Here is a 15,888-nt window from a genome sequence, read left to right on the forward strand (position 1 = left end):
GTGATAAAAATAATTTTGTATGGTAATTAAGGAAAAAGTGGACAGCTGGTCCTAATGGCCACCGGAGTAATGGTATTCGAACCCACTTTATATTCATACGAATATCTTTACGTCACAATGTGCTGCGCTACTTTGTTGCTTATGCGATCTACACCCCTGGTCTTAATTAATTTGGTAATCAAAATATGTCAGCGACACACTTATGCACTTAGTATCGCTAGTCTAAAGCCCAAACATGATCGAATATTTCGAAATAATCTTGCTCCCATTGCTATTGTTCTAAAGATGAAGTTTATCGATCAAGCTTTTTACTATGCAATTCGAGAAGAGATTTCTTCATTGTGATCGTTCAGTTTATATGACAGCTTTATGTTATAGTATATATATAGAGTCCGATCTCAACAATTACTTCGGAGAATGTATTGCTGTTTTGGAGAATAATCCAAATAATGTCAAATTTCGTACAGGAGCTCTCTATCAACTTCAGTTTAAGACTTCTTGCCTATTGCAGTGTCTGCTAGGCCGAGGTTACAGTCATTAAAGTATCATCAGTAGATTTCCTCCTCCGGAGTGCAGCTTAATATAGAGATGTGACCACCCACTCAGCTGGCAGAGCGTTAATATAAGCCTTGAACTCATTAACAGTACGTTCAGGGCTGGTCAAAAACTACCTAACCTCGCAATCAAAGTCATCGAGTATCTTTGTGATAAGACTGGTATAGATTCCAGGTCAGATAGCAAGAAAAGGCACCCTAGAACCGCTATCGGTATAATGGAAACTGATCGGTGCTTCGATATCCTCTTGTGTTCTATTAATAAATATCCACCATCGATGCATTCGTAAAAGCCTCTTGGACCAAGATCGAACGAAAATGATCTAGGAATCCTACTAGATGCCATCCGCAGAAAGCTGTATGGAAAAGATGAAATGGAAACAAGTCAACACTTCTTTCTTGACTGTCCCGCGTTAGGGGGAGTTCTTATTTTCTATGCCTCACAAAGGACTATATTTAGTAGTCATTGTGCGAGATGGTTCAGCATGACGGTGGATACTTTTCATTGAAAGCACATTACTCAAGAGCCCGATGTTAAATGCAAAAGATCTGCAGAGCCCTGTATTAATGTTCACCTGTTTCTAGTTATAGGGGTTTTAACTTGCCATTGCTAGATAAAGTTGAAAATCTTACCATTAATCACTCAGCACTTTTTACTTGCACAGTCAAGTTTGAAAGATTAAAACTAAAATAATTTGGATCTGAAATTTTCAGCTATCTAAACGAACTACTCGTAACAGGAATGGGATCAAAATGCCAAGGCATATTGTAGACGGTTTCAAGGCGCTTTGTCGAACACACTAGCATTTATCTTTATTAATTACTAGAATGGATAAAATAAATAAAATAAATAAAATAAGAAACTAAAAGTTATACACTTTCGCTGCTTTTAGGGTACAGTTTTGTTTCATCCTATCAGTATTATCATTATGTTCTTCCCTCGGCAAAAATCCACTGGATTATTCAATTGTTTTCCCACGAGGATTGTTTAATTCAGTTTTCTCTTTTCTGAATTGAATTCGCTTCTTCAATGTCAGATGCCGCAAATAATAGTCACCTGTAAAATCGTTTAGTACGGAGCGTGAGTTGGAAAAAATTATATCTGATCAAATTCAGAAATACTTGTATATATAATATACAATAGGATAGGTTATAACTTTAAGTACTTTGTATAAGTAGCTCATGAATTGGGTTTCGTTTTCGATGGTGTTCTCCCACATTCTATGGCTCTCCAGCGCCAGTTCCGTGTTAGTAGATCTCTAAAGAACTCGCGGTGGAAAAAATTTAGAAATTAAGGCAGAAGCGAGTTCTGAAGTACAATACAACTGTATTTCAAAAATTGAACAGAAAGTTGAAAGACCATTGTTATTCCTATATTGATCTCAATAGTTGAATAAAAAATTTKAGCGTCAAAAGATTCAGATTCAGATTCATATTTATTTTAAGCATATAAATATACAGAAAATAGCAAAATTAGCAGCACTAGCTCGAGGCCATCAGCTGGTCTTTACAATTTAATATAATAGTAATAATTGGATGTTATGTCTAAACAACGGATATACATAAATATTATCATTAATATATAATTTGTACAGTTTATATTAAATTAAATGTGCTATGTTACATGTTATAAGAAAGCTAGATATAGTACTTATATTCGACGATGTTATATTAGCTAGCAGTTTCGATGGGAGAGCTGTGCCAAACATCCTTCGCCTTGTATTCGTAAATTGGGGGCATGCATCTAGTATATGTTTTACTGATGTCCTAGAGGACCTACAAAAGCAGCAGGATTCGATTCCATTATTTAACAGGTAATCGTGCGTGATCTGCGTATGACCTAGGCGAAGCCTTGTGAATAACAAAATGTCTGAATGTTTGGAGTTCGTGGGGTATATAGGCTTTGCTCTGGTAGGATTAATTGCAGCATAATGATGAACGTATTCATTCCATTTCAACAGGGACTTGTTATGTAMGTACTGCTTTATTAGACGTTTTAAGTCAGCTTTTTCAAGAGCGTCAAAGCACAGAACCGGTTCTTCATGAATACTTTTCGCCACAGAATCGGCGAGTTCATTGCYCTGAATTCCACAGTGACCAGGTATCCACATCAATTTTATTTTATTTGCGTGCTTGGTGAGCAGATCACGAACGTAAGTTACTAAGACACTGTTATTGTTAAAATTTTTGACGGCATCGATGGCAGATTGACTGTCTGTACAAATGCAAAATTTACCCCTGGTTTTGGATGCTATTAGAGCAGCTTGGTAGATCGYAAAGATTTCACTGGTGAATATAGAGCAGTGATTGTGCAGCAAACCTTTTTTCAAAMCCCGTAAATCCTCCGATATAACTGCGAAGGACGTTGAGTAGTTAGTTTTTGAGCCATCCGTAAATATAAATTTGAACGATTTTAAGTACAACTCTAGTTTGGTCTAGACTTTGAGTCTAATTTTCGATGACTCTTGAGAACATTTCTAATAGTATTTGGCGAATGACACGTGTGATATTTTTCTCCAATGCCTGATTCGAAGCGGACCGCATAGACTGAAGACTTTACATGATATGGTGGTCAATTGATCGTCCCAAACGTGAAAATGGCTGCCATATGTGGGAAGTTCTTGTTGAAACCAAATATCGCTGATATCACGAGCTTCAATTTCATGTATCAAATAGTCAGTTATCATGCCGCAAAACCGGTTGTCATTGACGGTTACGTTCTCACTGGTATAATTTTTGAAGAAATATGGACCGATGATTCCACCGGCCACAAACCACACCAAACCGTTGTTTTTTCTGGTTAAAATGGCAGCTCTTGAATATCTGCAGGCCTCAGTTGATTTTTGTCCGAAACGCGACAATTTTGCTTGTTTACATACCCATTGAGCCGGAATCGCTGAACAAAGTTAGGCTCGAAAGCTTCGAATCTTATTGAAGCAAGAGCCCATAGAGTGATGCGTTGTCGCTTGGGAAGGTGGAGCGGCTTCAGTTCTTGCACAAGCTGTATTTTGCATGCTTTCAATTTAAGATCTTGACGTAAAATGCGCCAAGTCGTTCCATACGACAGTCCGAGTTACTAAAAACGGCGCTGAAACGCCTCTCTGCGATCTTCGTGTACACTCTCAGCTACGGCTCCTATGTTTTCTTTGTAAGTGCGTGTTGGACGTGGTCTATTCTGTCGTATATTATCCAATAATGAACGCTGGGCCTCAAGATGTGTGATGATGTTGCCACTAGTACACTCAGTAGGCCGATTATGTTGAGTGAAGGGCGTAAAGCACATTCTCACAAAATGTGAATTGTCGTAATAAATTTTAACGATTTGTAAACGTTCCATGAAGAAATGCCAAACAATATATGGCAGATGGACAAGACCATCGCGTGGTTTGTGGAAAAGAGGCTATTTGAAAAAAGTCCCTCTCCCTTTCTGGGTGTTAAAAATTTCTTAGCAAACTTTAAATACTCACTGCCTTCAACAGTGGTCAATGTACTTATAATCAAAGATTGCTTGAGATTACCAAGTTACCCAACTTCATCGAGCAATTCAATATGAAGCCTACTAAAAACAAAATCCACAATCTACAATTTTTTAGCATCGTACAGATTTTTTGCATGAATTGAAAACCAAAACGTGCAGGCACTAAAGTAAAGCATATTAGCCTAGGCATCATAACCTTACTTTTTCCATTGAAAATGAAAATAAAAAAACAAAAAGAGTGAAAAAATCAAAGATGCATAGCCAATCGTATCGAACGCCACAAATCATACTCTAATCACATTTGCCGTGCCGCCAAGCGTGGAAATTATCGAAACTTGAAACGCCTCATAAACTCGGCACAAAGAGCAAACGACGAGTGGCTCGGTAGGGTGGTCGGCCCTCAGACGAACTCTCCCTCCGCTGTTTGTCGCCTGCTTAGACTGCTGGGCGAGCGATACAGGCTAGCAGACACTGTGATCTACCTTTCCTCTTAAGGGCATATGTACCGTACGCATTGTGTGGCAGGCAGAGCAAAAGTGAAAGCAGCTCCCGTTATTTGATAAGAATATTATTAAATGCATTTCATATGTACGAATATGTAGCAGTCATGTATGCATATAAATGCTAAATTTATTGCTTTCATATTGCTTGGGTGTTTGTGTGCATGTGTGTGAGTGTGTGTGTGTGTGATCTACATAAGAATGCTAAAGTATCTGTGATGCGCTTGACTGCCCAGCGACAGGATAACAAAAGGAAATAAAAATTTTCTACAAGCATAAATAAAATATATACATTGAGACACAAGCAGACAGACATGAATATGTAAATATATACACACATGCACACATATATACAGACATAAGTACATACACTTCGACTTGCCAACTTATAATAAAAAGTTCGAAGGAAAGGCAAAGCAAAAAAAATAAAATAAAAGTACAATAACAATAACAACAACAACAACAACAACAAACATTCAATCTCATTCAGTCGGGTGTCGCGGAGCACTTCGGGCACGCGACCAGCCAGCCGCTAATGCCACTAGCGAACGCATTCACCGTGCTCGATATATGCTTGTTGCCACCTTTCGCACACCGTACACCGTACACCGTTGCCGCATGCCGCATGTCGCTTTGTGCCACTGCCAATGCGTAGCTAACTGTCTAAACTGCCTCACTAGGCGGATTGGTGTCGCTGTTGTCACAATTGTTGCCGATACCGTTACCATTGCCGTTGATGGTGGTGATTGCTTTTTGCTGCCTGGATCTCGTTGCTACTGCTGTTGTTACTGCTGTTGTTGTAACTCTCGTAATGGTGGTGGTGGTTCGTTGCAATACGCCAGAAATAGCGACAGCCGTAGGCAATTTTCGAAAAACCTTTCTGCACAATGGCATGTGTGGCAAGCGCGACGCTGTGCAAAGCAAAAAAAAAAATCACAATAACAATGTAATTCTGCCAGGTGCATTGCTCGACACGAAATCGGTGGAGGGTGCACACAGCGCCGTGCGTTCGGGGTGCACTCGCGTACGGTACAGCAACGGTGCTGGCGCGCGCTTCGCAGGGCTCGTTTGGTTTTGTCGTCGGTCGGCTTTGTCGCGCCCGGCCGCATGCCAGCGGCTCAGTGCACTGCTCGAGCGTTGCGATTTTTGGCCCTGATTGATGGTTGCCGGTGCAGCCGCTCGCAGGCTGATCCTGCCTGCCTGCCTTCATGCCTGTTCGTCTGGCGTTGTGGCAAGTATATTATTTTGTTGCACGGAATAATAACGAGCGTGAGTGTGTAAAAATGTGAAATGTAGGGGAGCGCAGTGGTTGCGAATTCGTTCAGGGCGCACAAAGCCGCCTGGCTTGAGAACAATGCATTAAGGGTGGTTGGTTGGTTTGGTCGGTCGGTTGTTTTGCGGCTGTGGCATGTGCAGCAGGGGTTTGCAAAGACAATAACAACAAAAATCAAATACAAAAAAATCCTTTCTCCTCCACTTTTATCCGCATTTTGTTTTTCGTCAGCATACAAAAGTGCTATTCCAATTGGAAAATAACAGCAACAACAACAACAAAAAACAACAACAACAATAAGCGCTCGTGTCACGGGGTGAGTGAAATTTTTGTGTAATCATTTTCACAGAACTCATGAGCAAAGATCCTGTCGAAGATTTCGCAAATCATTGCCTGTCGGCTGCTTGGTGTTGCTATTAATGTGGCTGTGGCTGTACGCTACTCACATGTACATACAAGTGTTGTTTACAGCGTGACTTGCAGGCGGCTGGACGATAGCGGGTTATTAAGTTGAGCGCAATAAAAATTACTTGACATTACCGTCCCCTTTTGTGTTGTGCCTCATACGTGCCACACACACACTCACATACATATCGATAGCACTAAAGTACACATATACTCAGTTTTGGTTTATTTAATGAGTAACGGCGTTTGACGAAAAGTTCATTACAATATCCACCCCCGGGATTTCCTACACCCAATCTAACCTCTCTGCAGCACACCGCCCTCTATGCATCACCGTGCCGCCGCTTGTGTCGCCTTGAATTGCACTTTGTGCACTCGATCAAATTAATTTACACATACTGTTAGGCGTAGCACCCAATTTTGCTCGGGCATATGCTGTGCCGCGCATCTCCTTTGAGCAGCGACAATTTACCGTTTCAAGCATGACCTAAGCAATTCTTCGCTAGGTAGTTGGAAGTTTGCTCAATTCATTTATTATGTGTGGCTTGTATGCAGTATACCGGTTACCGTTAGCGCTTGTCCAGCGGGAGCACTCAATTTTAATCAAAGCATGAAAATTACCTCCATAACACGCTAATTTCATTTGATTGACCTCAGAATTATCTCATATGACTAAGTTACAACATTTCGTTGCCCTAACGAAGTACAAACGTGTAAGTAATAAAATTCGAACATGAGCTGCTTGAAGAATTACTGCAGTAATTTAGAACAACTCTTATCATGGACATTTCATTAAATAATACTCATATAAGGTATGACAAAAAATGGAGGTTTTTTTTGTTTGACGTATGGTTTTCGAAAGGGTAATAGTTTTTCAGAGTTGCTATTTTTAATAACTGTCACCCGATTTGTACTCAGTTTGGTTTGTTACCTTTTTGTTATAATGAATAGACTTCCAAGTAGAGGTACTTTTTTCGATAACTCTATTTTGACAGATCACACGTGAGTCGTGTCAACTTGTCATATTATTTATATTCAGTATTGTTTGACATTTCATAATGGAAAGACTTACGCTTGAACAACGTTTATAAATCGTTCAAATTTATGACGAAAATTCAAGTTCTGTAAAGAATATGCGGGCCACATTCTTCTTTGAGCTTCGCTCAACTTACAGCTATGGTCAATATAATCAGCCTGCTGAGCGTACTATTCGTAACTCCATCATTCATTTCGACCCAGCATACTTTATTGGATAATATTCGTTCGGATAGACTACGTCGAGCACGTAATTGAGAAAATATAGCAGTCGTAGTTGAGAGTGTACACGAAGACCGTCGTACTGACAAATGGAACGCCTTGAGCGATTTTACGTCGAGATCTTAAGTTGAAAGCATAAAAAATACAGTTTGTGCAAGAATTGAAACCACTCTAGCATCCAAAGCGACATCGCTTTGCAGTCGGCAAAATTGGCCGCATGACGAAGACAAACCTGAAGAGCTTAAAAAGCTGCGATTTTATTCAGAAAAAAAAAACAACGGTTTGGTGTGGTTTGTGGATCGGTAGATTCCTTGGTTCATATTTTTTCCAAAATATTTCAATGGCGGCAGTAATCGCGCCAAGATAATTGATTATTTGATGCCTGAGATTGAAGCTTATGATCTCGACGACATTTGGTTTCAACAAGATGGGGCCACTTCCCACAAATCACATCAAGCAATGGACTTATTGAGAGAACAATGTGGTTAATAGATAATTTCACGTTTTGTACTGGTCGATTGGCCACCAAAAACGAGTGATATCACTCCGTTAGATTTTTCCCTGTTTGGATATGTAAAATCTAAATTCTATGCGAACAATCCCCTTTCATCAGGCCTTGGAGCAAAATATCACGCGTGTCATTTACCAGTTAGCAGTCGAAATGCTAAAACGAGTTATCGAAAATCTACATATATATAATATAAATAAATGTATATATAGATATGTATTAAATAAGGCTCGAAAAAATATCCATGTATGGTTGCCACAACAGCTAACTCAAAAAAAACCTCATCGACCTATTTTAAATCTGCAAACCACTGTTGAAACGCAATAAAAACGATCTATTTCTGAAGCGGATTTTTGTTGGTGATGAAAAGTGGGTTCGCAAACGGAAGGTTTTGCTATGTATTTGGTGGGACTGATAGCAAAGCAATCGAATTCAGTTTCGTGATAGAACTCCATAGTGCCCCGCCAAAAGCTTGAGGAGTTTAGCCGGGTTCTTATGCATCCACCTTATATTTTGGACTTTGTATCAAGTGGTTACCACCGATTACTGTCCTTGGCGCATGTTTTTACTGGTTAAAAATTCGCCTTTAGAGAAGTTTATAAAAATCGACTGTTTTAATTTTTTGCCAATAGAGACGATAGTTTCGAAGAGAGTGGCTTTATGAAATTGCCTTCAAATTAGCAATAAGTTATCGAGCAAATCATTGCGTTTTGTACCTAAAATGTATCTTGTAATTATCCTAGATAAACCTCAAATTTTAGTCAAAATTAATGGATTCTTGTTTACTTATGCCAAGTATATTCTTAGTTAACTTCAAATTCTTCTATAACTGTAGAGCTTGTACTATTTTGCTTCAAAATGAACTTAATTCCCGGGAAAGGCGATGCTATACGAATTCTTCTATTCAGATATTCTTCATCCAACAGTTTTCTTTCATAATTGATACGACAAACGAAAAACCCTGGCGAAACTCATAAAACTACTTTTTGGTATCAGATGAATTTGTTTATTTAAAAAAATATATAGATTTTGCAAAAGCGGACTAGGCAAAAAGAAAGTATTGGTAGAATTCTGCTTCACCATTTTACAATCAATTTCTATCACTGGTATCAGATAAGATGTTGAATATTGTCAATGACCGATTCAAAACCCGATAAATATTTATCATCTGGTAGCAGTTGTTCTGGGCTTACGTGAAGTTCAGCCATGCGGTATTGAACCGCGAGAGGATGATAGAGCTCCGCCTTCAAGCTTTTCAGTCTTATGAAGTGGCTAGACATTATGATTATTGATAGTGAGGCTTTATGATTCAAGACCAGTCTGAACTTCAGTCAGTCTAAAGTTAGGATAAAACTTTGCTGGGTAGTTCTATTGGATCTAGATTCTTTAGCATTTTATAAGCCAATTCAAGTATGGTATATTTAACGTCAATACCACAATGCAATGTAATATATGTGTCAATGTCAGAGCTAATCGATAGTTTTTGTAACTTGCTAATCTATTTGATTGCCTATAGTTCGAGGGGTGATAAACGGCATCAGATCCTTTATCGGGTCTTCAATAGTCTATGTTTGAATATTTCTAATATTTGATATCATGTTATCTGATGTTTTATCTCTTGGTAGCAGAGAAATGACGTAAGTAGTAAAATATATGGGTTCCACTTTGGTTTCCATTCTTGGGTTGAATGGTTAGAGTACACAAAAACACTTAAAATGTGCAGTTGAATGAGTGGGAAATACTGGTGTCTTTAGGGGTCATGCTGTAACCCACGCCATTGTCTCTTATGTGTTGAAGTTATGAGTTATGAAATCTCTGAAATTTGAAGCAGGTCGTCATCTATCCACCCTGTCGTCCTCTTTTAACCCATTAATATATTAAATCTTAAGATTTTGCATAAGTATTAAATCCATTACTGAAATTGTCATTAATTAATATTCCGTTTTTATTTCACAGACCCTCAACCCAACGTTGCATAGGCGACCATTCACAACAGCTGGCATCTCATAAAAGTCTGAAGGGCAGACTCGAGTCTCAATTGCTGTTACCTTGAAATTTGGCGAATTCTTTTAACATAACGAGCAAAACTGTGAAATTAAATGTAATTAATGCAAATAAATACAATAAAAGCTGGTATTTCGAAATAAATGCGAGCAAAATTGAGCGACTTTCATTTTCAAAAAGCTTCAGGGCGTACAAGTGAAGAATTTAATTGTGTTGCATCCTGAGGGTGTGTTTAACGCCTAATATCTTTATATGTGTCGCGCGCGCTAGGAAATGGGTTGCGTTCAATGCGTCGGAGTCTAGGGGTTGCAAAGTAATGCCGGCTAGGAGGGAAGGAAGACTTGTTAAAAGCATTTTGAGACATGAAAATGCATTATGCCACATAAACGGTGCGTAATGCAACATTTCGAACGTTAATTATTTTTTGTCGTTGCTGCTCAAAGTCCACACGCGCGCAAACAAACACATGATGCACTTGCGCTTGCACTTGTGCGCGGTGCAGACACAGACACTGACACCGACACAGAAGCCGACACAAAGCGAGTAGGTGAAAGCCAAGTGGCGTATGGTGAAGGACAAACGGCGACAATTGCGCGTCGGTGGGCTAAGCAAGGCATGCAAGCAAGCGCATAGATGGACAGGGCGCGCGGTCGGAGGTAGAGGGCGGCAGCACTCGAGATTACCATAAAAGGATGCACTTAGGGGTTAGCACAAGTGCCATATTCGGCGATAAGCACCAGGTTGTAGCCACAAGGCGACTGTCATAGCGGCGCGACATACCGAAGTCACCGGCGACGCAAAAGGCAGAGAGGCGTGCAATTTATGTTAAGAATATCTTTGGGCGGAATTCACACACAAACTTGTGGCAAGGAGATGTTGTAAGTAAATTACAACGCATTAAACAGAGCCCGAATGGTGAACGAAGACAGCGCGAAGGACACATGAAGCGTTTGGGTGGGAGGGCAGCATGTTGCATGCGCGACAGCATATATTTATTAGTGCCAAAGTGTGGGCGCTTGCCATAGCGCGGCAGGGTTGGAAATTGTTGCGAATATGCTGTTTGTTTATTGAAAGCGGCAAGTAGGTATTTGGAATTTGCTGGAATTATCTACGATGTATTTAAAGGCTAAAACACAACGGACCGATAGACTCACAGATGAATGCGCGCGCGGTGGGTGGGTGCAGCGCGGTGGTAAGCGCAACAGCGAACACTTAAGTGTGTATGAAGATTTGCATGTGCGCGTTGGTGTTGGTGGTGGTTGCGGGTGTCGCTTGGCAGGCAGCTACCAAACGTAGCGTAGCAACCCCCACTTGACTACGCACGCTCGGCGAGCTTCCGCATACGCGTACGCTACCGGTGTAGCCACGCAAAGACGCAGCGTACACATAGGACTGTTCTGTAGGGAATTCATGTGTGGGAAGCGCACACAGAAGACAGCTTAAAGTCGTACATGGACTGACATTACACTGTGCATTGTGCTTCCTTCGCGTTGCACACTACAGGTCGCAATTGTGGGAAAACAACCGAAAATCAGCGTATAGGGTGGCAACTGGACGACGTTACCGGCGACCGTTGCTAAGCATGCACGTGCCAACCGTAATGCACTGTGCCACCAAACAATGCAAAGCAATAACAGGACATACTAAGCGCGTACAATGCAAGCACAGTGGAGACAAAAGAAATCGAAAATACTTGTAATAACATATAAATCCGTAGAATTTGTTTGCCCAAAAGACAAGCCATGCAAGCGCTAGCTTTTGTAGACGTGGCAACAACGCGCTGACAGTGGTGGTAGTGGTGCATCAGGCCGCGTCGGCTCTATTAGTAGCTATCGACCATTGGCAGCGCTTATGTGGCACATTTTTTGTGCCCGCAAACAACCGCAGCTTTGCATCAGAGCCAACGCTTACCTACCCCACCAAGAAAAAGCTGCAACGCCAGCCAGCGCGCGGCAGCGCTTAGAAGCTAAACAACGAAAATGCAACATGGCAAAAGAAGCCAAGTGGCCTGCCTTGTAAAGGACTTTCACTGATGCCGCCGTCGGCGCTGCGACGCTGCTGCAAAGCAAAATCAACGGTGCTAAGCTTCGTCAGCAATATGGCCATGCCGGTGCAGTAGTGGCGCTATGCGCTAGGGTTGATGCCTCCGCATCAGTGTGTGTGTGTGTGCGAGTGTGTGTTGCAGAAAAAAGGGTGACTAATGTGTGTGATTGCTAACAAAAGATTCCGGCTTTCCTGTGAAGCGTCGTGCCACGCGCTGTCGCTAAGGCTGCCGACGTCCGCTGCCAACGTGTCGTTGGCTGTCTGACGCAGCCGCGCGCACATTAGTGTGTTGTGTGTGCGCGCACGCAAGGGGCTAAAAGGACAACGACTTCGGGGGATGAAATATCCAATACGCGCGAAGTAAACAGCCACGACATAGCACAACACAACAACAATAGCAGATTGACAACAATGCGCTCGAGTATGATTTCAATTTCGCTTTCAGTGGCGCTGCATTACGGTGCGATATCCTTTTGACTGAGGCGGCGTTTGCGTTAACGCTAGCAACCGTTCGCGTTGACTGCTGCGGCGACAGCGCTGTTGCCGGTGACGTTGCATAAATAGTCGCGCCAGGATGTGTTGTTAGTCATTCGCAGTATAGACGTCGGCCCAGACAGGAGGAAACAAAAGGCGCACAGCAACATCGCAACAGATACACTCAGTTCAGTTAAATTCTGTTTGTTTTGTTCGGTTTAATTTGTTTTTGACTACATACATAGCTATATAATTTCTTTGATTGTTTGCAACGCATCGACAACTCATACTCACATACACATCGTTCAACATTGCTTAAATGGTTGTTAAATCGGTTTTATTACTATTTATTGTTGTTGTGTTAAAACATAGTTAAGTTAAGAAGACATTCAAGTGCAAAAATAGAGAAAAGAAATATACTACTTCAATATATATATATACCAACAAGTGCAATGGCTACGTTTACGACTGCGACCACGGCTGGCGCACAACACAGCATCGTACAAATGGCCAGCCGACAGATGCCGCACGGGCTGGGTCTGCTCACGACAGTCGCCTCGTTGCCGCCAAAGTATCGCAGTCGTTACCTGAATCTTAAAGCTAAGTGTGAAACACCGTTAGATCTCTCGGTGAAACCGAACTCACCTGTACCTTCTAACAATAATAACAGCGAAGAGTTGGCCAACGATGTACCTATGGCCGCCACATTCACAGAGGTTTACACGGAGCCCAGTGAGGAGGCGGTGCCATCACAGGTGTTTAGTGCAAGCGGCGAAGTCTCATTAGTACCCATTAGTAATGAAGTTTATGTGGTGCAAGATAGCGCACCACAAACGGAGGAGGCTGTTGTCACCATAACACAAATCGTCAAACCCATAACACCACCCCTAACGCCCACCAAACGGAGCCACGCAGTTATGCTCGACGAGGAGGCTACGGAGCAAGTGTTTACAGTTTTGGAGCCGCAAAAAACTTTGCAGGCACGCGAGAATCCCGCTAAACTGGCAAAAACTGCCACACATCCGACTACCAAGCGCGACTGCACGCCTACGAAACCCATTAAAGCCACCGATACAGCACCGAAGACCGTTAAAGCTCAACCACCGGCGACTAAAAGCACCAAAAACAAAGCGACGCGTAAACTGAAGTTCGACGAAGAGACGAGTTCGCCTGTATCGGGCACCATTATACGTCCACTAGAGGACATCACCGATGGCACAGTTCAGTACAGTAATGGTGATATTGATCCCAAATATAATATAGTCGAGATCACCGAGGAGACCAAAGCCGAATTGGCGGCCATTAAAAATGTAATCGGCGATTATGTCTGTAAGTTGTGTCGCATCAAGTTCGATGACGCATTCGGTTTGGCACGTCATCGTTGCGCTTGCATTGTGCTACTCGAGTATCGTTGCCCGGAGTGTGGTAAACAATTTAATTGTCCCGCAAATTTGGCTTCACATCGTCGTTGGCATAAACCGAAGAAAACCGATACAAATAATGCCGGCGTTTCGCGTAAAGAGAACCGTAACACTACAAATAACGCCTCACAAACCAGCAACACAGCCGTACTTAACGAACAATCCGCGGACTTGCCTTATCCATGCAATATCTGTGGGAAGCGTTTCAAGCGTGCCGCCTATCTACGTAAACACCAACAGACCCACAATAAGAAACGTACAACGAGCACGACAAGTGTCGGCGGCCCGTTGCAGGAGACGCCAGCGCTTGTAGCCGATGGTGGTCTCTCCACAGCATCCACTGCAGTTATGGGCAGTTCCTATCCATCATACGCCGGCTCGACGGCATCTTCGTCAGCTTCGAGCTTGCATTCATATAATGGCGCTATCGTCGAAGAAGAGGTGATCAGTTATGCCACCACCACCAATGGCGGCTACATCGAATATGTAGACGATGAAGAGGACGTGCGGTCCACTACAAGCAGTTCTAGCTCGACGGCGGGTTATGGCCGCCTGCAAATAGTTGAGACCGGCTTGACAGAGGAGGAGAATATAGCAGCTGCCGCGTTGACAAACTTACGGAACTGTGCATCGGTGATTCAGCACACCACACTAGCGCACTGATTGCCGGTTTGCGCTGATTGCTAGATCGAGGGGTCGTTGCCCGCCGTTCATCGTTCAGTCGGTCGGCGGTTGTTTTGTTGATTAGTGTCCCTGTTCGTGCGCATAGTGTGCGGTGCAAGTGTGCGTGGGTAAGGTGGCTCTAGCGTAAATAGTGTAGTGCGGTGTTGTTTCTTGGTAATGAGCCGATGATGGCGAGGGTGGCCGAACATGCAACAACGAGTGTTAGCAGTGTATACGTGAGTGGGCTGGGGTTGGGGTGTTTGGGTGGCGGTTTGTAAATACTTTTAGTGCAGCCATTAAGGGTTGATTTGTATGTTTTCATTTATGAAAGTTATGTTTAAGTTCTACGCCATTCGGTTTCCAAATGCTTAAATGCTTAGGATTTTTTTCATGTTTTGTTTTCTTGTTTTGTTTTGTTTTGCTTCGTTTGGCTCWGCAGCTAAGTATACCAAAGATTAGTTTTAAAGCGTTGGCTTGGCATTTTCGCGCATCACAAACGAAATTCGCTAAACGCCATTTTATGTTTTCTCAATCACCAGACTTCTTCGGTTAGGTTTACCTTATGCTTAGCTTAGTTTTTAGGTTAACTTTTGTAGTAGGCGCAAATAAGGCGAGCAATTCTAGTCACGGAAACGCAAAAGCTAGTCATTAATTTAGTTAAAACATTTTTTTTACAAATATCTCTCAGGATTTTGTAGAGTCAGCTCCTTACAGATCTCATCTCATCTCAGTTAGTTTTACTATAATGCAGATAATCTATTTGCTGCTTAGTTTATAATTTAACGCAAGTTCTTGGAAAGCCAGGCGAAATAGTGCAGTAAAGATTTAGTTTAGTTTAAAAGTAAAAAAAAATCTCTCTCTCTCTCTTCGAGGAGTACCAAAGAAATGAGTGTGAACTCTAGTCAACTTAATACGTAAGGGAAAGTTTAGTTCTTTTGTAGGACTTTTAGGTTAGGTTAGGTTAATTTTCATATAATTTTTAGGGATTTAGTTATATAAAAAGCAACAGAAAATCACTTTTTGTGTTGTTGTAAACTATGAAGACCAGCAAATCACTACCAAAACTAAATACAAACTACGAAGTACAATACTAACTAATTTCTAAATGTATATTATATAAAGCTAAGCGGTTGTATACTTAAAAATATTTATGAAAAAATTGAAAATTGTGAAAGTAACGAAATTCAAACAAATAACGAAATATCACAACGTTATTGTTCCTTAAAACAGAATTTTAGGAAACAGAATTAGTTTCAACTATAATAAATTAATTGTGAATAAAAAATAACTCTTAAAAAATTTATTTTT

The 15,888-nt window shown here is 41.5% G+C and overlaps 1 protein-coding gene across 1 annotated transcript; it reads left to right on the forward strand.

The window, feature by feature from the left end:
- Window positions 1-12,630: 12,630 nt before the first annotated feature.
- LOC108978557 (zinc finger protein 232) lies at window positions 12,631-15,860 on the forward strand. Its single transcript, XM_018948902.1, has one exon. It carries the CDS (start codon window positions 12,949-12,951, stop codon window positions 14,578-14,580), a length of 1,632 nt encoding a protein of 543 aa, XP_018804447.1. The 5' UTR covers window positions 12,631-12,948; the 3' UTR covers window positions 14,581-15,860.
- The last annotated feature ends 28 nt before the right edge of the window (window positions 15,861-15,888 follow it).

Source organism: Bactrocera latifrons, unplaced genomic scaffold (assembly GCF_001853355.1).
Source record: "Bactrocera latifrons isolate USDA-ARS-PBARC rearing strain unplaced genomic scaffold, ASM185335v1 scaffold_1, whole genome shotgun sequence".
NCBI classification, from domain to species: Eukaryota; Metazoa; Arthropoda; class Insecta; order Diptera; family Tephritidae; genus Bactrocera; species Bactrocera latifrons.

Excerpts from the sequence above, each read along its gene's own strand:
- LOC108978557 (XM_018948902.1), top strand. The coding sequence starts at position 12,949 with ATGGCTACGTTTACGACTGCGACCACGGCTGGCGCACAACACAGCATC.